Genomic DNA, 21954 nt, shown 5'->3' with positions numbered 1-21954 from the left:
GCAGACGTGCCGCTGGGTGACACAAAGAGCTTCTTCGGAGACAAATGATAAAAGGATATTTAATACTAGGGATATCTATACTAAATTATAATTTATTATATATCTTATTTGATATTTTATTATAGGCAAATATCATTCTATCTTTCTATATATTGTTCTTTCTTTATTTTTCAGTTAATTTAGGAATGATCATGAATTTATGCATAATTTGCTAAGTTAGTGAAGATAGACGTGTCAATCCAATAAATCAATTTATGTTGGATTATGAAACCAATTTGAATTGGATTGATTTCAAATAAATGAATATTTATAAATGAGGTTAGTTCATAGGTTGGTTTTTTTTTTTTAATGTTATTTTTATAAGATTTATAATTTTATTATAATTTGTTCTATTATTTATTCTCTTGGACTTTACTTCTAATGAGCTCATCAATCATTGGGTTTTTATGTGCTTGAAAGTTGGGATAGCCCAAAACCTAATTTAGTGGGCCCAAGCCACGTGTCCGATTCTCCAGAGGTAGTTATTGTTTACTTCTTTTGCAAAGTGACAGTCGGTGTAACTTTATCATCTCTCGAAACTGTTTTCTTTATATAAATATCACCCCGCCCATTTTTTTCTCTGTTGCTTGACTATTCTTTCGAGAGAAGAAAGGAAACAGAGAAATGGGTTTGGGCATCAATTGTTCATCTTCAGTAGTTCTCCTACCTCGAGCTCCCGATTCAAATTCCTTTGATTCTTCGAAAGTTGCTCGATTGTCTGCGTAAGTCTCAATTAACTTCATCGCGATGGATTTCACATGCAAAGACGGATCAATCTGTTCTCTGTTCTTCAACTTTTTTCCTCGATCAATCGATTAAGATTTCTTGTTTTACTACAGGAAGGACGATAAAGGAACGTGGAGAATCAGAAGTCGATGCGCTTTAGGTTTAGCGAGCTTGATTCTCGCAATCGAGTTCGGCGACGTCTCCGTCGCCGTTGAAACTCAGGCTCTCGAATCGCCGCCACAAGTTGTAGATTCGAGGCGTGTAAAGATCTCGAGATGGAGCGACAAAAGAAAATGCGCTCAATGGCGAGCCAATTCGCTCGAGATCATCGTGCCTGAGAACCTTCCGAGGCCGTCACAGCGCCGGAAGTGGGAGGCAATAGCATTTACGGATGTGGAGAACGCACCGGCAGTTCAAGTAATTTCTTCCAAATTTGGCTCCAAGTACTGTTTCTCTTTATAAATATCTATTGCCTCGCCTAGAGTAAATTGTAGATAATAGCTTCTAAGTCGTTTTTATCAATCACTTCAATGGCTATACGATGACTGCTATTATTGATCAACGTGAATAATTTTCGTTCAACACAAAATTGAACATAAGATTTGAAATGAATAACTGTAGTACAGATTGGATCTATTCAGGAGGCGTAGTTGTAGTACATGCAGTACAGCATGAATATTAGAAATTACATAAGTTGGGCGATCTTTCACGTTTGTTCGTTATTGCAAGACGTCCAGGCCTAGGCAGCCCAGTGATGTTTGGGCCGCTGCTCTGAACTACAATACCTAAACAAAGGAAATAAAATAAAGATTGGTCAATTTAATGTTTTTCTAGAGGTGTTTTGGAGTGCTTTTAATAAGTATTTAGTCCAATTGTCTTAGTGAATTGAGTTCTGGTCGAACCCACCCAACCGAACTAAGAAGAACCGAACTTGACTGACACGTCTTTTTCCTTTTGGGAGGGTACTCCTAGTAGTGGGTACCTCGTCAGACCTCGACCCACCTACTCGGGTCTTGTATGAATATGCAGGAAGGGGTGCTCCTAGGTGTATGTAGGGATTGTGTTTGTTCGCGAGAATGGATTCCTCGTCAAGTCAGTTTGGGGGGTGTGGACACACTTGCACGAATTTAGGTAACGGCTTAAATGATGAATTGTTATAGTTGTAATAATTTACTAAGCAATTTTTCATCAATCATTCCAAGTGTTTTTGGTTTTCATTTAAGACATTCATAAGGATGTAGATCACTTGTCCGGGCTTTTTTATAATTGTACAGAGATCAATAGAAGTATAACTCAACGATGAACGATGATTAATATATATGCCCGTTTTGAGATTAAAAAAATCCAAATAATAAAATTATAATTAAACAATTAGATACAAAGTGAGATGAGTATATTTAGGGTTCATCAATCATGTAGAGTTTGTTTCTCCTATAAAACCCTAATTCGTTTTAAATGAAGACTAGGGGGTGGGAGATGTTGGCATGAAAGGATGAGAAGTACCATTTTACCCCCTTTTCATATCAAAATGACCAAAATACCCTTGAAAAAAAGAGTCTTCATGATATGACAATTGTATGCCCAAGTTTTCCACTGCTATTCACAATGGAATAACAAAGAAATATTTTATAGCAAGCAACCAACCAACCAACTTTTCAGCATCAAACAAATCTAATAAGAGAAGCCCATCGCCTTAAGCAAGCAATTAACTGTTATATATATATATATATATATATATATATATATATATATATATGATATGATATGTTATATATATATATATATGATATGATATGCTCAAAAAAGAAAATAATAATAATAATGACAATGCTGATGAAACTGGACTTGACACAACAATACTTTTTACTATGAATCTCTTTATACCCTCTTTTTTAAGTTTTGGCTACATGATGTGATGATCATCACCTGCAGCCAGAATGGTGTTGCTCCAGAATGGCCCGGGCGGGATGGGGATGGAAAGATAAGCCATCGTCGCCTTAGAGAGCAATTGACTGTTGTTATTTTCAGAAAACAAGAAACCGACGACGACGAAAATGATATGATATGATGAGATTGGAACAGCAATCTTACAACTCAACTCCTCTCTTTTTCTATTGTTCAGCCTTCGGGTCTGCTGTGCAAACGGGGGGTTCTCGAGTCTCTTTCGCTTGAACGCTGCGTGGACGATTGCCTACAGCTACAGACAGAATGTTGGTGGTTTGTCAATTATTATGCATACAAGGCATTAAAATGAACCTAATAATACAGATTGACATCATCAAGCTTGGAAGCAATTTCTAACAAAATAAGATCGTACTCTGAATCTTGAAAACCTGATAGCTGCAAAAAAAAAAAAAAAACCAAGACCAACAATACCAATATATTTTGCTGTTAATCTGAACTTCTTTAAGTTAGAATCACCTGTTTGTGTCGAGACTAGAGTATCGCCAACTCCTCGACCGGTAGCTATCGTACCATGATATGCTTTAGCTGATTGCTGGTCACTAGATATACCAGTTACATTTAATTTAGGTGCTAAGGCTGTTGACCAAGAGCCTCCATTTGATCCAGCTAAGGCCATTATAATATCAGCCTGAAAAAACCCAGCAGCAACCACCAAGATTAATGAATAATTAACAACAAAACAGAAATCCTACTTGAATGAACTCCAAAATTTTAGCTAAAAAATCTTCATTTAGGAGATCAAGCTCGAGATATGTACTCCCAAACCAAATATCTCGAACAAAGAACTAACATAATTTATGCATACTTCTTGACTTGTAAGTAACTGGTAGGTTACGAGTGTTACGAGTGTATGTCGTCATTTGCTCATGTGATTCAAAATTTTATCATAGCAAAAGTCGATAAGTTTGTATGAAGCATGAACAGCAAGCTTATCAGTTCAAAAGTCGAAGCAAACATGAAGATACTATAATGAATACTTTTTTATTTAATACCCATGAGTGCTCGTGCCAGCTTGCATGCGCTTCGACTAATCTTACGGACACATTTGGTTGTTGAGGAATCTCGTAACATGCTAAATTCTAGGTAAGTAGCTATCTTGGATCTATTCTCAATGAGCTCTTTATTATTCTAATGACCCTTATTGCCATATGGAAAGGTACCTTGTTGAACATACTAAATTCTAGTTTGTTGAAGCATGAACGGCAAGTTTATCAGTTCAAGAGTCGAAGTAAACATGAAGATACTATAATGAATACTTTTTTATTCAATACCCATGAGTGCCCGAGCCAGTTTGCATACACTTCGACTAATCTTACGGACACATTTGGTTGTCGAGGAATCTCCTAGCATGCTAAATTCTAGGTAAGTAGCTATTTTGGATCCGTTCTCAATGAGCTTTTTATTATTCTAATGACCCTTGCCATATGGAAAAGTACCTTGTTTGGAGGGACATCATCAAAAACATGAGCTTGACCACCATAGAAAATAGTCATCTTTGTGTTGTTCGAATCAAGTCCCTGCTGACTGTCACAATAGATTTAAACACAACGCTTAAATCTTTCATAGAACAGTTGAAAAACGGAACTGTACAGAACGATACGTGATCGGTAATTTACCTTGGAGGATTAGAAGATTTGTATTCTAAACCTCCAGTCTTGGATTTCTGCTTGTCACAACTTAGCAACATTTGAGAAGAATGTCTCCCATCATTTCCAACATTAATGCTACTCAAAAGTCCAGGGCTTTTCATCCCAGTTCTAGATCCTTCATCAGCAGCAGATTGAGACACACTGGAAGGACCAACATTAAATTCTCTGGAAGAGTTGGAACCTACTTGATGTACACGAGGCATCAACTGAATCCCGAGCGGAGAATTCTGTGCCGAGCTCGTGTTCAATGGAATAGGCCTCTCCCATTTGGTAACACTAGGATTAAATCTAGTGCCAAGAGAGTGTTGTGTGAGGGAATAAGAAGCAATTTTTGGAGGCTTCATACTGTAGTAAACTGCCTCGTTATCATTGTATCTCGGTCGATCTCCACCAGGTCCAGTTTGTAGTGACTGATACAAGTTAAGAGAAAATCAGATCAAATGATCCATTAAAATCCTTGTCACTTCCCTGGAATGTGATTAAAGAAAACTAAAAGCTGTCAAAACCTGCCTCGTTATCATTGTATCTCGGTCGATCTCCACCAGGTCCAGTTTGTAGCATCTGATACAAGTTAAAAGAAAATCAGATCAAATGATCCATTAAAATCCTTTTCACTCCCCTGGAATGTGATTAAAGGAAGCTAAAAGCTGTCAAAACCTTCATTGTATGTGACCTCTCAAGAGATTCAGAAGGCACATGAGGAATTTGGTTTCTATATGATCCAACAAAACCAGAATCTGGATTACTGCGTTTAATCCCTGCTATCCAATTACTTTTTTCAGGTCCAGATTTCTCATTCCTTGGACTGCAGAAGGGAACCCCTTCAAGATAACCTCCCACCTGATTTTCTACCAAAAATGAATAACAGTGTAAATGGTAAATATTTCTCAGAACATGGAGTGTGAATCAAACCCATGTTTGAATTGAAATTGAGATACTGATGCAAGTTCTTCCCCTCTGAATCAGATAGATTCATATCTGAAACAGGTCGACATTACATCCAATAAGAATTCAAATCCAGAATCAGACAGCTGAAACTTGAAAATAAAGCAAAAAACCAAAGAAATTAACAATGGAGAAAGGAAGATTGCAGATAAAACTAAGTGTAGTTTCTGTTTCCGAAAAGCACTTAGTGTTTGAAAACTGAAGGAAAAAGAGAGTAGGGCTAAAGAGGCCTTTCAGAAAGCTTCAAACCAATCCATCAAACTTTACAGTGACATAAAGAGCAAAAGGAGACAGAAATTCTTCGTTGCAGAAAGAAAAGAAAAGTTCACACATGAAAATCAATATTTTGGAATCAAAACAATTTAACCAAAAACAAACAAATCATTCAATCAATCGAGAGGTCGATAATGATCGGAATATTCATCAAGCAAAAGGATAATCGCAAAGATTGGAAGTTATTCAGGCCACGACGAAATCGTTGAAACGAAAACCAGCAAGCGATAAATAACCTAGAACGAAGTAAATTGAAGACGATGAATGTTAACAGACTGACCAGAAGCAAGATCGGAAGCGGCGGAGAGGAGTCCACGGCCGCCGCTAGAAGAAGCCAAGGCCGACGACGGCGACGAAGCCTCCGATAACGTTACATCCGGCGTCTTCGCGGCCGAGAGTACAGAAGCATCTTTGGTCCTAATGCCAAGAAAATCATGGAAGATCGCATTACCTAGTGGTTGAACCTGCCTCGTACTCTTCTTCTCGCCATTGCTGCAGTAGCCCGCATTGGAATGAGCCATTAGAGATGGAACCTCAAGAGTTGTCTCTTTACGAAAGCATCCATTTCACTCTGCATAAAGAGCAAGAGTGTAGAGAAAAACAAAAGACAAGCAACACGATTTTTGAAAAGAAACATACAGAAAAAAGAGGCCAAAAGAATCAGAAGAGAGAGAGAATCAGGCTCTTTTCTCGAGATAAAAGATTCTATAGAAAATTTCCGACTCCGGCGCCGGTGAGGGATTCAGTTTCTTCCGTTCACCGGATCGGATTTGATAAAATAATGGAAAAATTCATAGAATTCGTTGGTTCGTGGCCGTCAATTTGGTTGCGCGCGAACGAAAATCAAACCGGCCTCGAGCTCATCAAAATCAAAATCACATCGAGAAAGGAATTGTTCAGAGAAAAATCAATGATGAAAAATTTGAAGGATGAGGACAGCTTTCTGAATTGGAAAGAAAATCCAACTCAATCAAAAAGTTAGGTTTTGAGTAGCAATTTTTAGTGTTAAATTTAGATTCCTTCTATTTACAAACATCAACTTTGTAGTTTAGTTTATTTTTATCAAACAATTACATACTCAAATTTCTTACTTTTACATAACATTATTTACATCTTATACTTTATTATACCAAAATTTAAAATTAAAATATTGCACGACACACCTATATATGCGATGTCACGGTCATGCTCGGTCGTGCTCGTCTAAGACATGTTGCACATGGCCGCATGCTCATGACAAGCCAAACCCTTTATGTCTTCCCAGGTTCTAGACGGAAAAATCATGTCTAGGTCTGCTAGACATGAAATGACTTAAAATGTACTATAAGTGATATGACCAGTTGTTGTTGTTACTCTCTTGCTTTCATATATACCACCTCTTTCAAAATCTCTCTTTGCCCTTGTTTTCTAAAACTTTCTTCTTAAACCGAGACCAGAGGCTCGAGCATACGTTGCTTGGCCGTAAGCGACGTAAGAACGAATTGGCATACTATTAAATTATATATAAATTAAACGTCAATATTAAGAATTAATTGAAATTATTTCAATCCCGACTCTACTTCATATTTCAATTTTCATCACCGTGAAATTCTTTATTTATTTGGCAGAGTACAACATTAGAGGCAAAGACATAGACAAAATATATTTCTCGTCCCAAGCCCCGTGAGAAAATTTTCTCTCCACTCCCTCCTCTATCGCCGCTCAAACGAAAATTTTCCACCCCGACAAATCCCTGCACATTAAATGAACATCTCTATCTACGTCTTTACTACAAGATAATATATATATAAAAACAATAATATTAAAAAAATAAATTTTATAGTTTTTTTTTAGTAATATAAGAAAGTATTTGGATTTGGATATTATAAGAAGATATTTTTCGAGGATATTTATGTTGAAATTAGATTTTCTTTTATTTCTTGTTATCAAATTTGGACATTAATATCAAGCCATTTAAACCATCAAATGTGGCTTTAAAATATTCCATTATAACCCTTTGAATTTCAATAAGTTTATTTTAAAATATTTATTTCTCTATAAAATAAGAAAAAACAAACAACATTTTGACCAAAAATTATACCTTTATTTAATTTTTCTTTTAATGCATGCATTGATGCCACATAATTATCCAATTATTACTTTATAAAAAATGCCAGAAAATGAGACCCAAATTCTATTTTAAAAAAAAAAATTAAGAAAAATAAATATAAATTTTGACTAGAAATATAATACACCAAAAGAAAGGGTCTACAGAAACATCCCAAGCAAACATTGATATAACTACTTGCAGCTAACTAAACTTAATGCTCGATATGATCAAATTAAACTTCGCTCGAATTCTCGACACTTAAAATCATACGTGCTACCTTGATATAACTACAATAAACTAAACTTGAAACACCGTTAAAGGTTCGATAAAATTTTAGGTACGTCTACTTCTAACAATCTATAGTTTAAGGTACCTTCTAATACGAGCGTAGTATGATCTTTTTAGCTTTTTTATAAAGACTCTCGTGGAAACACCATTGAAGGTTCAATACGATAAAATTTAAGGTACGTCTACTTCAAACAATTTATAGTTTAAGGTACCTTCTAATACGAGCAGAGTATGATCTTTTTAGCTTTTTTATAAAGACTCTCGTGTAAAGCTAACATGGCTTGCTAGATACAAATATAGCCGAAGAAAGATGAGACCGGACGGATGGTCAGAGGCTGCAACGGGACTACTATAGGAAAGCGTATGAGGGTTCAATACAACAAAGTTAGATAGCACCTTTACTTCTTCTAAGAAGTGGATAGCACGTGTGGTGTGATATCTAATACCGTACGAGGGTTCAATACAACAAAGTTAGAAGGCACCTCTACTTCTTCTAAGAAGTGGATAGCACATGTGGTGTGATATCTAATATCTTACGAGGGTTTAATACAACAAAGTTAGAAGGCACCTCTACTTCTTCTAAGAAGTCAATAGCACGTGTGGTGTGACATCTAATACCGTACGAGGGCTCAATACAACAAAGTTAGAAGACACCTCTACTTCTTCTAAGAAGTCAATAGCACGTGTGGTGTGACATCTAATACCATACGAGGGCTCAATACAACAAAGTTAGAAGGCATTTCTACTTCTTCTAAGAAGTCGATAGCACATGTGGTGTGATATCTAATACCATATGAGGGTTCAATACAACAAAATTAAAAGGCACCTCTACTTCTTCTAAAAAGTCGATAACACGTGCAGTGTGATATCTAATACAGTGTGATACAAATAACTATAAATATAATAAAAAAGCAACGCATGCCTCAACTAAAGACTACTGAAGCAAATATTAACCAAAATTGTAATCTAAACCCTTTTAAAAAGTTTGAAAATCGTGATTTCGCCCCCCAATCAAATGAGTTTGTGTGTGTGATGCTCGAGTGGCAGGGATAAAGAGCTTAAAAAAGTGATCTTACGAGGAGGTGGTGTGGATTCCACTAGCTCGATGTCCCTGCAGAAACGCTCTCGCCCGCACCTGTCTTCCTAATCTTAAACCAATCGCTGCGGCGGGCAGATTGAATAAACTCCCCATCACATTGTTAATGGACAATGATGCAATTCAACTGAGTTTGGTTGCAAAACCACTTCCCAACAATTGTGCTTTTCATCATCATTCTGTTGAAAAACCTTGCTTTTCAGCAACCAATCCACATACGTCATTTGCTTGAATTCAACACTCCTATCCTTGCTTCTTTCCGCCTCGGATCTGGAAAACTTTACAGATATTAGAGAATATAGAGATAACATGTCTACTAGGAAAAGAAGTTTCCACACCCGTATAAGAAATGCTTCGTTCTCTTCTCCAACCAATGTAGGATCTCAAAATCCACTCCTTGGGAGCCTAGCGTCCTCACTGGCACACCGTTCAGTGCCTGGCTCTTATCCCTTTTTTTCAATTTGTGACAGGGGCCATGATAATCTTCTCTGTATTGTTGTATCGTTCCAATTTTATCAGAGGTCCCAAATGGGAAAATAAGAGTGGGGGGTTTTGGATTACATTGTTGTTGTTGAAGTGCTAAAGTCGATCGCCAACCTTGTACTTTCCCTGCTTCAACAGCTCTCTGTTTTCATTTGAAGAGGCCTACTAATAATAATTTGGAAGAAAAGATATAAAAACCATCCTAAGTCCAATTGAATTCTTGCGAGCACTTTGTCGAATATACGCTCGACCCTCAAGAAGATTGTTTATCGCCTCGCAAAATAACTGCACATGCCAGCGAAACTGATTCATTTGTTAGAGTTTCTCCAAAGATTCCTGTGGAGAAACTATGTAGCTCAAGTCATCTTGTGCGTAGCTAATGAGCAGTTGCATTAAATACAAACAGTCGCAGAGTTGGCTTTCTTCTTGATATCATCTATCAACCTATTTGCATTAAACACAGCAGTTTCAGATGGACTTCTGCGTTTGACAAGCTCTCTAGGGTCTTTACAGACCTTCAACATTTCAGACATTGCCTCGGCTTTACGCATAATTGATGTTCTTCTAGCACGGATGGAATCGGGAGCTTGACTATACGTATCAGGTAACTTCTCTGAATGAGGAACCGAAGACATCATTCCTCGTAGCTTCGATGCCATTTTTGTCAATCCACGTTTTGAGAATTCATCAAGCAATCTGCAGAAAGTTAGATATTGAGGAACTATTCCACGACAAATCATGTGCTCGAATTCAGCGAAAGCCTCTTCAAATTTATGCATCTTGCAAAGCAAATGGATTAACATGGTGCTTGTAGCCAAGTCCATGTCAAACCCCCTAGCCTTCATTTCATTGCAAACTTGAACTGCTAGGTTTAATCTCTCCTCTTCACACAACATCTTCAGCAACAGGTGGTACGTAAGTTTATCGGGCGTATATCCCGATTCAATCATTTTATTGTAAAGGTTCATACCCTCCTCAATTTTCCCATGCTTTGAGAAGAATCTAAAGAAGTAGTTATAGGTAGTCGGGGTGGGAGTGAATCCTCTATTCATCATCAACTTAAGGATCTTGCTAGCCCCTGAAAGATCTCCTGCCTTGCAATAACCCTTAATAAGAGAATTGTACGTCGAGATCGTAGGGCCTTGCTCGAGAACCGTGAACCTCTCCATCATTCCCAATGCCTCCTTAAACCTCCCAGATTCCCCAAGTGCATCAACTATTGGGTTATATATGATTGCATTTGGCTCAATACCTTCTCCCCTCATCTCATCCACCAATTCAATGGCTATTTCAACCCGACGCATTCGACAGTAGCCTTCGACAAGGGTGCCATATGTAACGACTGTAGGTGATATTTTGTTCTTCTTCATCTCAAACCAGAGCTTCTCAGCATGTTTGAGCTTTCTTGATCGAAACCATCCATTTAGAAGTATATTATAAGCTCGAATTGATGGTTCGAAATTCAAATCCAACTCTCTTTTCCTATTGAAGTACTCAGAAGCTACCCTGACGTGGCCCTCTTTGCAGAGGGAATCTAATAAAATCTCAAACAAACTCTCCGAGTTGGTCCCTGAAATTGTTTCTAGGTTGCAAGCAAATTCGAAGGTCCGAATTGCAGGTTGAACCATGCCTGTAGAAATCACCATAGACATAGCCCAAACAATCATTTCTACACTCACTTGGTTTTGGCTTTGAATATGCATATTCTCTATTTGAACCTCAAATGGAATTGGCAATCAAGATAAACAGATAAACATGAACCTCAAATGGAATGACAAATGGAGATGATTTCCAAATTTGAATATGCATATTTTCGAACGGTTTAATAAATGGAAGATCAATCAGTTCATGCATAAAAACGGACATTGAGTTGTAGTGTCATTATAAACATACCTGCACGAGTGTACCGCCTGATCAATATCACGAAGACATCGACGGAAACCAAAGAGGATTCTCCATCTCCACGAAGACGACGAATAATCAGAGACCAAGCAGAATCAAACGCCCTAGACCTCGCCAGCACGTTGATCATACAATTGAACAATGCCGGTGAGGGACGAAATCCAGGTTTCTTCGCAGCCCAGAGAAACAGCGAATACAATAACTTGGGAGACGAATCGAAATGATCGAATACAGCCTCCAACAGACTCAAACTCGGCAGAATTCCAGTCCTGTCCAAAGCATCCTCGAATGCTGCACCAGGTCGAACACCGCGATCGGAAAGGATGCCAGAAATGGTAGAGAAGTCATTCTGCGCATAACTTGCATCAGATTTCAGGTCAGTGTCAGAGTTAGGGTTTGAAATTGTGGCCGGTTCCGATTGCAACGAGCTTCCCGCCTGGTCGGGCAGTGAAGGCCACTTTATGAGTGGCTTTCCCGGTGTGGACAGCCATGACTGAGCAGACGAAGAGGAGAATCGCAGAGCATGAACTCGAAAACTAGAACAACGATAGCGTTCAATGGCGTGGATGATCCCGTATGCCAAAAATAAAGGTTTCTGAATGGGCATTGGAGGTTTAGGGTTTAGGGTTTAGGGTTTAGGGTTTATGCAGAGAAAAGAGATGACAACGACAACGGCGCCTATCCTCCGACGTACTATTGATTCCGGTGGCGCCGCAGCTGAATTTCGGTCTTCCGTCTCTAATTCAATCTTTTATTGTATATTAACACTAAGTAAATTCAATCTTTTAAATTTAAAAATATATATATAATATAATTATAATTCCAAAAATGTTTTTGAAAAATTAAAAAAAAAAAAAAAATATATATATATATATATATATATATATATATATATATATATATATATATATATATATATATATATATATTTATTTATATAATTTAAAATAGGTTATTCATATGATCCAAATGAGATCGGGGCTTTTTTCGCCCTCCACCTAAGTTGGGCAAGAGAAGGCCCAAAGTCAATCCGAGGCAAGCTTCATAGGGTCGGTGCAGGTAGTTCGCATACATATCTATTTCACTGAGCCTCTGTTTGAGACAATGCCCAGATCGTTACGCCTTTCATGCGAGTCGGAACTTAACTGACAAGGAATTTCGCTACCTTAGGATCGTTATAGTTACGGTCGCCGACTCCCCTGTCGTCAGGCATCAGGTCACCAACTTCCTTGACCTTTCGGCACTGGACAGGCGTCAGCCTCCATGCATGGTCTCATGACTTTGATCAGTCTCAGTTTCAACTACATAAACAACCGATACTACCTGATCTCAATCATAAAATGTGGGCTTTTTAAAAAAAAAAAAAATTAAAAATTAAAAATTTGATTAATTTTACTCGATTGACGGGTTACAACCTAATCTTACCTGTTTTTTTTTTTTAAATATTAAGAATATTTTAATTGATAATACTGTATAAATATTTGATATTTAAACTTTATGAAATTTTAATTATTAATGTATCGTGGATAAGTGAGAGTTTTTAGAAGAAAAAAAAAACTCAAACGGGTTGAATTGTGAACTCTATTTAGATTGTTCGGGTCACTAATTCTTTTTGTCTCGACCAAAATTTTCAACAAAAAAATTCCGATTTTAGAAGGAAATTGATGAAAGAGTGAACACGAACATTAAAAGTAATGGCAGAATGAATAATGAGGAGCGCATCTCCGACCCAAAACCTGACCTCGACCCTGTCCCCGACCCCGACCCCGACACACCTCATTACTTTGGCTCCTTTTAAGTACGTAAGTCATCCTTGAAATCATTTATTTTGGTCCCATGGAAATTGATTTTGACAGAACAGATAATTTAATTCAATCACGAGAGGTATTGGACCTATTTTTCCCTTCGAGTTCAACATTTATTATCACTGTAAATATTCATTTAATATTTCCCCTCTTTCTTTCCTTCAAAAATTATTATATAAAGAATTTTTTATTTTTGTTATTTACTGTCCCTTTAAATATCGTTTATAAATACATTCATGGTTGTGTGGTTGTGTCATAAAAATAAATAATCCAAAATTATTGTTAATTTTAATATATATATATATATATATATATATTTCAAACAAATTTTATTATTTATTCTAGTTATTATTTTTATTTTATAAATTTTAATTAAATATTTGAAATTAAATAAATATATATTTTATAAACTAAATTTTTTTTTATTAAAAAAAATGTAATAAATTATTCCAGCCATCCAATCTAAAAATACCTTTAAATAAATAAATATATATTTTATTTAAAAAAATGGTATGCTTCCCTATTCTTTTTGGGTTATCTTATAAAAATACATTTAAATTTAGTAGAAAATATGTCTCTAATTTTAAAAATGACCATATTACCCTTAACATTTCACACGCGCCCCAAAAAAACTCAAACCCGAAGCTAGACCCCCTCACCCCACACGACCTCATATAGGTTTCCTTCTTTCACGAGATATTTTCTTACTATTTCAAACGACTATAATGAAAATCACGTGTCAATGAAAGGAAAGGAAATTGTACGCTTTCATGTTCTTTTTAGGTTATCTTATAAAAATACCTTTAAATTTCGTTATTTGTTCGGAAAATACGTTTATGATTTTAAAAATGACCATATTACCCTTAACATTTCACACGTGCCCAAAAAAAACTCAAACCCGAAGCCAGACCCCCTCACCCCACACGACCTCATATAGGTTTCGTTGTTTCACGAGATATTTTCTTTCAAACGACTATAATGAAAATCACGTGTCAATGGAAGGAAAACAAATTGTATGCTTCCATGTTCTTTTTAGGTTATCTTGAAAAAAAATACCTTTAAATTTCGTCATTTGTTCGGAAAATACGTCTATAATTTAAAAAATGACCATATTACCCTTAACATTTCACACGCACCCCAAAAAAACTCAAACCGGAAGCCAGACCTCGCACCCCACACGACCTCATATAGGTTTCTTTGTTTCACGAGATGTTTTCTTACTATTTCAAACGACTATAATGAAAATCACATGTCAATAGAAGTAAAGGAAATTGTATGCTTCCACGTTCTTCTTTTTAGGTTATCTTATTAAATACTTTTAAATTTCGTCATTTGTTCGGAAAATATGTCTATGATTTTGAAAATGACCATATTACCCTTAACATTTCACATGTGCCCCAAAAAAACTCAAACCCGAAGCCAGACCTCGCACCCCACACGATCTCAAATAGGTTTCCTTATTTCACGAGATATTTTCTTACCATTTCAAACGACTATAATGAAAATCACGTGTCAATGGAAGGAAAGGAAGTTGTATGCTGCTTCTGTGTTCTTTTTAGATTATCTTAGAAAATACTTTTAAATTTCGTTATTTATTCGGTAAATACATCTATAATTTAAAAAATGACCATATTACCCTTAACATTTGACAAGCGATTAAAAAATTATCCTATAAATATAAAAATATTAGAATATTAGATAAAAAGTGGTCTAAAAATAAAATTGCACGAGGATATATTTAAATAATATAAATTTATCGCATTTATTATTTTAAATATTTTTTTAAATGGAAGTTCAAACTGTACCCTTATCCCGCTCACGCTCCTTTGACGCTCTCTATTTCTCTGTCTCTGTCTTTCATTTTCTGACTCTCTGTCCAAAGTTCAATTTCTCCCGCTCTCTGTATGTCTGCTGAGAGCTCTCCAGATCGCCATGGAAGCGGTGGAGCTCTAGTTAGAGATGTAAGCCGAACCTTGGCAGTGTTATTTTTTGTTTTGATGATCGGTTCATCTAATCTCTCGTGCTCATTTACGAGTATTTATTTTATGCGTTTGAACGTTTGTTTGGTTGTTTTAGCGGTTTCGAATCTCGGACGGATAATGATTGTTGTGAACGTTTCGATTTATTTGTTTTGGTGCATGGCGTGGATCTTCAATGCCGATTTCTTTTGTATTTAAGTCTATTTGGAAATCTATATTGCGCTTGATGATTTGGCCTTCGTCTGGCCGTTCAAATCTGGCGGATTTTAGAGGCTACTGTATGATTCCTTGTTGTTGCTTCCATGTTACTCGTTTTGGAGGGAAATTTGATTTCTTAAGTTCTTGGAAGCGTGCGTGATTTCTCTTCCCTATTTGGCTGGCAGCAATATCGAGAGGTCTTGTATTGGTTGGGTGGATGGAAGGAGAGAAGAAATAGGGAGTTTCTTACGGTTACGATATGAAAATAAACGTATGAGGTTTGCATCAGGGGATTCTGTGTTGTCTAGTGTTTACTGTTGCTGTAATCTAGGTCCGTAGTTTCTTTGAAACTGTTACATACCATTTTCGCTACTCTTCACTTCTATTGGAACACCTTTACCATTAAATTATTGGTCGAGTATTATTCACAGTAGTTCTCCATGTTTATCAGACTTTTCTCGAAAACTTTATAGAGGTGAAAAATGTCTTACGCTATAGCTTTTCCATGAAGTTTTCAATCAAGCGTTGCATGTTATTTCACTTTCTGTAGTAGCCGCATGGTTTTTTCTCGATTTTCCTCTGTACCTCCACGTTAAATTATTTTCAGTTTAGCGTCGGTTCTTACCCATTTATCTTATGTTGGTAATGCAGCTTCAATGAAATTGATTTTTGATCTACTGTAATTGACCGCTGGTGTTCAAAGCAGTAAGAAATGAGTACGGAAAACGTTGCTTTTGAAGTTGAAGAGTGCTCTGTCCGGATCACGAGGGCACGGGCAAAAGAGCTTAGCGAATCAGGAGGCATTCTATGCTCCTCAAAATCTTCTCGAGTTCAGAAGCCACTTCTACGAGCTAACTCAAAAAGAATGGCATCTGATGATATTAAGATTTGTTCAATCTCTTCCAATGGCCTTCCTATTAAAAGAAGAGCAGTGCTCAAGGATGTGACTAACATTTCCACCAAAGGGTCTGATAAGAATTGCGGCAATGCTTCTAATGTTCGGGTAAACTTAAATCTTGAATACTGGAAATGGTGATATATGCAGTTCTAATTGCTAACGACCATATTTGACAGGGTGCCAAACCAACTAGAAGAGTTTCTGCGAAGGCTAAGGAAAATGCACCTTTAAATGTTTCTGTACGAGCAGAAGAAGATGCAAACACAAGATTAGCAGAGGATTTGTCTAAAGTAAGGGTGGTAGAATCACAAGAGGTCTCTTCACGAGAAACTTCAGACAAAAAAGAGAGAACAGTGCAAGCCATGTGTCCCAATAGCAGAGACTGTGGAGTTTCAGATATTACTCTCTCTGAATCTTCAGATGAATCTGTCCCTCAGCCAAACGGTATATACCATCTCTAAAATTAGTTTCTTATAATGTATATCTTTATTGGTTAACTGAACCATCAAGTGACCTTATCTCAATGGCTTCCATGTATAGGTTTGCACTATCCTGTTGTTGGAGCATATTACCTTGCCTATCTATGTTGCATGAAAAAAAAAAAAAAAAAAAAACATTTTATATTCAATTTTTACGGAAATATGTCCTGAAAAGTTTGTCCTGAAAAGGAGCTTGGAATGGGTTTATGAGCCAGATGTGATTTTTGCTGATTTATTATGTTCTACTTCTAACTGCTCATAATATATAGGAGAGTAGACAAACTGTATCTGCAATTTTTTGTGAAGCACAATTAATTAGCCTGCAAGAATGATCAAGTTTTGTTGGAAAAATTGTGCGTCATAATTTTTTTTTTTGGAAACATGATCTTCATGCAGTAAACTGTTAACTATTGATTCTACTAATAGCAGTTACTGATAATGTTCATGGTTATTGGAAAAAATTTAGAAGGGCCACGTATGAACGTAGTATATAAGCATTGGTCTTGAATTTGCCAGGAGTGATAGTGACACCGTTGTGTAAATTTTGCAGAAAAAAATATGGCACCTGAACAATCGGCAGCATCTAAGGATAGAGGCATTATAAACATTGATTCGGACTCCAAATGTCTTCAATCATGCAGCATATATGCTCCAGACATATATGACAGGATACGTGTGGCGGAGGTTTGTGTTGAGGACTTACTTTCACTATTTGCCATAGTTACATTAGTCAAGTTAGTACAGATGCTGTAGTCATCTTATGCCATGGGCCATAATTACACATGTTATGAAATCATACATAATTAACAAATATAGACCAAAAAATCCCCTGTTTTCTATTGTCTCTTTCACTTGAAAGTAGGATTTCTAAACTAGAAAGGGAAATATGAAACTTTTGAAATTATTAGGAAGCCGCGGAATTTGTTCTTCGATATTTAAGATGTTTGCAGTTGCCATAAAAATGACTGATTCTTTTCAGCTTGATCAAAGGACCTCAACAAACTATATGGAACAGTTGCAGCAAGATATCACTGAAAAAATGCGAGGAATACTGGTTGATTGGATTGTAGAGGTTTGTTTCATCACCATTAGCTTTACTTTGATCAAATTGATATGTAATATCGAGGGACTTTCTTAAAGGCAACAAGTTGACAAAAATCCTCTTCCATGGGATATAGAAAGCTTTAAATGCATTCTTTTAGTCAGTAGTTTTTTTTAAGCGAAATGTTTAATCTTAGTCTTTTTTACACTGCATGGTATATTAGACTATAATTGTTCTGTTGTTCAAAACATTATATTTTCTTGTTGTTTCTGAGGTAGCGTTATCTTAAATACCAATCCTCTGGAAATAGTTTCACCGTCTTCTTAAATATAAATGAGAAGAAACAAACTTTTCTCCATAAATTTATTTTGAGACAATCTCCAATGATTGCATAACATTTTACTTTTTGAGATTGTCCGAAATGGAAATTTTATATCGACACCAAGTCTAGTTGGAAAGTTTACAATTTTTCGTGGCAATATGAATTGAAAATTTTATCTTCTACTAAGCAGAATTATTTTGTCAATTTCAAATTTGTTAATGGTTAACTGTTTTTTTCAGGTCTCTGAAGAATATAAGCTGGTTCCAGATACGCTCTATCTCACTGTGAATATTATTGATCGGTTTCTCTCGCAAAATCATATGGAGAAAAAACGTCTGCAACTTTTAGGTGTTGCATGTATGCTAATTGCATCGTAAGTCTTGACTAGAATTCTTGTGCTAATCTAATACTTCAAATTATCAACAATTTGTTATGGAGGGAGTCAAAAGTGTTAGAACCAGAAAAGGTCAATTCTATATCCTACACATGTTCTAAACATGGTTTCCTTTTACTTGAAGGAAATATGAGGAGATCTGTGCACCGAGAGTGGAAGATTTCTGCTTCATTACTGATAATACTTACACAAAAGGAGAGGTACACATTTAGCTGCTTGGTTAGTTTATATGCGTTGGTTTTGTTCTTATGATTCATCAACAACTCGCTAATTCTCATTGTCCATTAGAACGTTCTCTTGCCGTAGAGTTGCTGTTTGTTTCACTGCATTGCAAGAGACAAAGTCATAAGCCACTTTGTATCTTGCCATTTTAATAATTTGAGCAACCTAGTCAGATGGATCACTTCCTTCTGTAAATTTGGGACAATTCTTGACTCATGATGTTAATGGGAAAATATGTGGGAAGAATCTTTGATATACATTTGTTGTTTGCAAGATCAAACAAGTGAAAGAATGTATGTTTTAGCCCGGGAGAACCACTTAGTCTAGAATAAGGATTTAGTGTAAGATATTGATTTGTACAAGTGAATGAGTCTAGACCCTAGCAGCAGCAAAGCACAAGACTTCAAAGTTTTGTATCATATGGAAAACAAGAGTATATGTTTCCATTAGAGTGTCAATTTGAATATGAGAAATTTTCATATTTCTAGAAGAAACAGAGATGAAAATTACTTGTGTCAGCGTCAATATGCTATTTTGAGGTGACATTACTTAATTTTTTAACGAAAAAGCGTCGTCGTCCTGGTTTCTGTTGGATGGAAAACAATGTTCACGTTTCAGCCTAAGTATGTCAGTAGTACCACCTTGTATCATGTTTGTTCCAACGACTTATATGTGATTTCAACGACTTATAAGTTTTGTACCAGGTAGTAGAAATGGAGAGTGAAGTTCTGAACCAACTGCACTTTCGTCTATCTGTTCCCACTACAAAGACATTTCTAAGGTATTATCTTGTTATCCCACTTCGACAACTATGAGTTTGCATACTCCAATCTAAATTCACTTGGATATTTCAAATTTACAGGAGATTCATACAATCAGCTCATGCTTCTTACAAGGTACTTTACATGTTATCATTACTTTATATTTTATAGACATAAAATATATCAACAACAGATACTAATGGTGGCATTTTAACTATTTTGCTATCAGGATCCTTGCACTGAACTTGAGTTTTTGGCCAATTATTTAGCTGAGTTGAGTCTTGTTGAATACAGCTTCTTAAAGTTCCTTCCTTCTCTGATAGCCGCATCAGCCGTATTTCTTGCGAGATGGACACTTGACCAATCAGATCATCCCTGGGTCTGTGCTTCACTCCTAGGACATCTAACTCTTTCTGTCTCTCTAATTTTTGTTATCACTAATTGATTAAGAGAAATGTTGTCTCAGATTCTGTTGTGCATTTCTTACAGAATCCAACTCTAGAGCACTATACATGTTACAACGCTTCTGAGCTGAAAACTGTAGTGCTTGCCCTCCAAGACTTGCAACTTAACACCAGTGGTTCCTCGCTAAATGCCATACGTGAGAAGTATAAACAACCCAAGGTAAGAACTAGAAAAAAAAGTCTCTATTTGTTTCACTGAAACTGTTGGAAACCATCTTTAATATCCATGGTGTTGCTGCATAGCTTTTTTTAGAAAATTGTTTTGTTATCAAACCATCTTTAAAAAGTTAATCAGCTTAGTTTGGAATGTGTTGTTGAAAGGTTAAGTTGATAATTTTGTCCCAAAGTTTTTGGCCATTTAGGTTATAAGCTTTTATAAGTTTCAATTGTATAATTTGAAATTTTGATTAGGCTTCTATTTAGCTTGCTTACATATTATGATCATTACATTAACATATCCAAACTTTTATCATTTAGAGGCATGATTGAAACATTTTATAATCGATCCAATGTTCAAGTTTTAGTACTAAATTTATAAATCTAATCTATCTAGGTTCTTGTTGAGAATTGTTAGGAGGGAGTTCCATATTGGTTAATTTAGGGAATGATCCTGAGCTTATAAGTAAGGAATACATCTCCATTGGTATGATGCCTTTTGGGGAAACCCAAAAGCAAGGCCATGAGAGCTTATGCACAAAGTGGACAATATCATACCATTGTGGAGATTCGTAATTCCTAACCTGGTATTGGAGCTATGCCCTAAACTTAGCATGTCAATAGAATCTTCAAATACCGAACAAAGAATTGTGAGCCTCGAAGGTGTAGTCAAAAGAACAAAGGGTGTACTTTGTTTGAGGACTCCAGAGAAGGAGTCGAGTCTCAATTAAGAGGAGACTATTCGAGGGCTCCATAGACATCAGGGGAGGCTCTATAGTGTACTTTGTTCGAGGGGAGGATTGTTGAAGATTGTTAAGAGGGAGTCCCACATTGACTAATTTAGAGAATGATTATGGGTTTATAAGGAATACGTCTCCATTGGTACGAGGCATTTTGGGAAAACCCAAAAGCAATGTCATTATACTATTGTGGAGTGTCGTGATTCCTAACCGTTCTAAGTACAAGCCGTCTATGAGTACAAGCCAAGTAAAAAGCAGTGTTCATAGTTGATAGAGAGTAAATGCTTTTTGATTTTGAATAAGATCCTGTTCTATTGGTTGTACGACGTTGCGTTCGAATTCTAAACGTTTCAATTGACTCATTAATACACATCCTTATTGCAGTTCAAATGCGTAGCGAAACTAACATCTACTCGATCGGTTCTATCACTATTCTGAAGAAGAAGAATGATCATTTTCTTGCCAAAACACTACAGGAGGATGTCTTATCTTTTGAGTTGATCTGCCATTCTCCTTCTAACCTCCCCCAACTGTGATGGAGCTAAAAGAACACAGCACATCCTTTTTGAACTCAATGACTTGGAATGGAACTACACTTCCTCTGCACTCTCTCTGGTATCTCCTCTCTCTGTGTAATCTTATGCTTCTAATGTCATGACTTGTACATTAATATTCCCTTAGCTGAGAAAATACTTCATTTATAAATACTTCATCTTTCTTTCTCCTATGCTTGCTTCCTTTTAGCATTATTTTTCTTCCTAAGCTCACACCCTAGATGAATAAACACATTTACAATTTTGATTTGATTCATACATTATTGTTCATGCGTTCGGGATAGAATTTGTACCTTTAATCTCTTAGTCCAAGTATGCGTTAATCAATTGAGCTAGGGGGCTCCCGATCTGATCAATCTAATCAACTCAATTCATAGAGTGCGGTTTGATTTTCCCTCTTACCTTTAAACATACTCACTTTTTTGCATGTTAGATTAATTTTTTATATTAAATTAATGACTTAACATTAAATTAATTAATTGTCA

The 21954-nt window shown here is 36.2% G+C and overlaps 4 protein-coding genes across 9 annotated transcripts; 2 read left to right on the top strand and 2 right to left on the bottom strand.

Moving 5' to 3' along the window:
* The first annotated feature begins 104 nt into the window (after window positions 1–104).
* LOC111788320 (protein CHLOROPLAST VESICULATION-like) lies at window positions 105–1327 on the top strand. Its single transcript, XM_023668648.2, has 2 exons — window positions 105–761; window positions 879–1327. Exons 1-2 carry the CDS (start codon window positions 664–666, stop codon window positions 1225–1227), a joined length of 447 nt encoding a protein of 148 aa, XP_023524416.1. The 5' UTR covers window positions 105–663; the 3' UTR covers window positions 1228–1327.
* A 1232-nt stretch (window positions 1328–2559) lies between these two features.
* On the bottom strand, window positions 2560–6577 carry LOC111788190 (uncharacterized). Of its 4 annotated transcripts, none has more exons than XR_015419843.1 (8): window positions 5878–6577; window positions 5037–5227; window positions 4890–4940; window positions 4347–4789; window positions 4167–4254; window positions 3083–3358; window positions 2857–2962; window positions 2560–2761 (listed from the first exon to the last, which is right to left on the bottom strand). XR_015419843.1 is itself a non-coding variant. In XM_023668450.2 (8 exons), the coding sequence occupies exons 1-7, from the start codon at window positions 6116–6118 to the stop codon at window positions 2877–2879; spliced, it is 1272 nt and encodes a 423-aa protein (XP_023524218.1). In that variant the 5' UTR covers window positions 6119–6575; the 3' UTR covers window positions 2560–2761; window positions 2857–2876. The 4 variants fall into 4 exon arrangements, 3 of the variants coding, with proteins under 3 accessions (XP_023524218.1, XP_086977401.1, XP_023524217.1); XM_023668450.2 differs by having other exon boundaries at window positions 3187–3358; window positions 5878–6575; XM_087121275.1 differs by having other exon boundaries at window positions 2560–2962.
* Window positions 6578–8344: 1767 nt separating this feature from the next.
* Window positions 8345–12220, bottom strand: LOC111788135 (Pentatricopeptide repeat (PPR) superfamily protein). Of its 2 annotated transcripts, XR_002814104.2 has the most exons (3): window positions 11447–12220; window positions 9409–11183; window positions 8345–9340 (listed from the first exon to the last, which is right to left on the bottom strand). XR_002814104.2 is itself a non-coding variant. In XM_023668352.2 (2 exons), the coding sequence occupies exons 1-2, from the start codon at window positions 12060–12062 to the stop codon at window positions 9946–9948; spliced, it is 1854 nt and encodes a 617-aa protein (XP_023524120.2). In that variant the 5' UTR covers window positions 12063–12220; the 3' UTR covers window positions 8345–9945. The 2 variants fall into 2 exon arrangements, 1 of the variants encoding a protein (XP_023524120.2); XM_023668352.2 differs by having other exon boundaries at window positions 8345–11183.
* Window positions 12221–15066: 2846 nt separating this feature from the next.
* LOC111788171 (cyclin-A2-2) lies at window positions 15067–21638 on the top strand. Of its 2 annotated transcripts, none has more exons than XM_023668421.2 (12): window positions 15067–15221; window positions 16089–16440; window positions 16512–16779; window positions 17365–17498; window positions 17794–17886; window positions 18418–18551; window positions 18697–18772; window positions 19499–19575; window positions 19657–19690; window positions 19785–19934; window positions 20045–20179; window positions 21300–21638. In XM_023668421.2, the coding sequence occupies exons 2-12, from the start codon at window positions 16150–16152 to the stop codon at window positions 21351–21353; spliced, it is 1446 nt and encodes a 481-aa protein (XP_023524189.2). In that variant the 5' UTR covers window positions 15067–15221; window positions 16089–16149; the 3' UTR covers window positions 21354–21638. The 2 variants fall into 2 exon arrangements, with proteins under 2 accessions (XP_023524189.2, XP_086977158.1); XM_087121032.1 differs by lacking the exon at window positions 15067–15221 and adding an exon at window positions 15630–15768.
* Window positions 21639–21954: the final 316 nt, after the last annotated feature.

The sequence above is a fragment of the Cucurbita pepo genome, chromosome 2, assembly GCF_057944985.1.
Source record: "Cucurbita pepo subsp. pepo isolate OVF chromosome 2, ASM5794498v1, whole genome shotgun sequence".
In the NCBI taxonomy this organism is placed as follows: domain Eukaryota; kingdom Viridiplantae; phylum Streptophyta; class Magnoliopsida; order Cucurbitales; family Cucurbitaceae; genus Cucurbita; species Cucurbita pepo.
The sequence above is the reverse complement of the archived record's forward strand: the minus strand, read 5'-3'. Positions and strand labels throughout refer to the sequence as shown.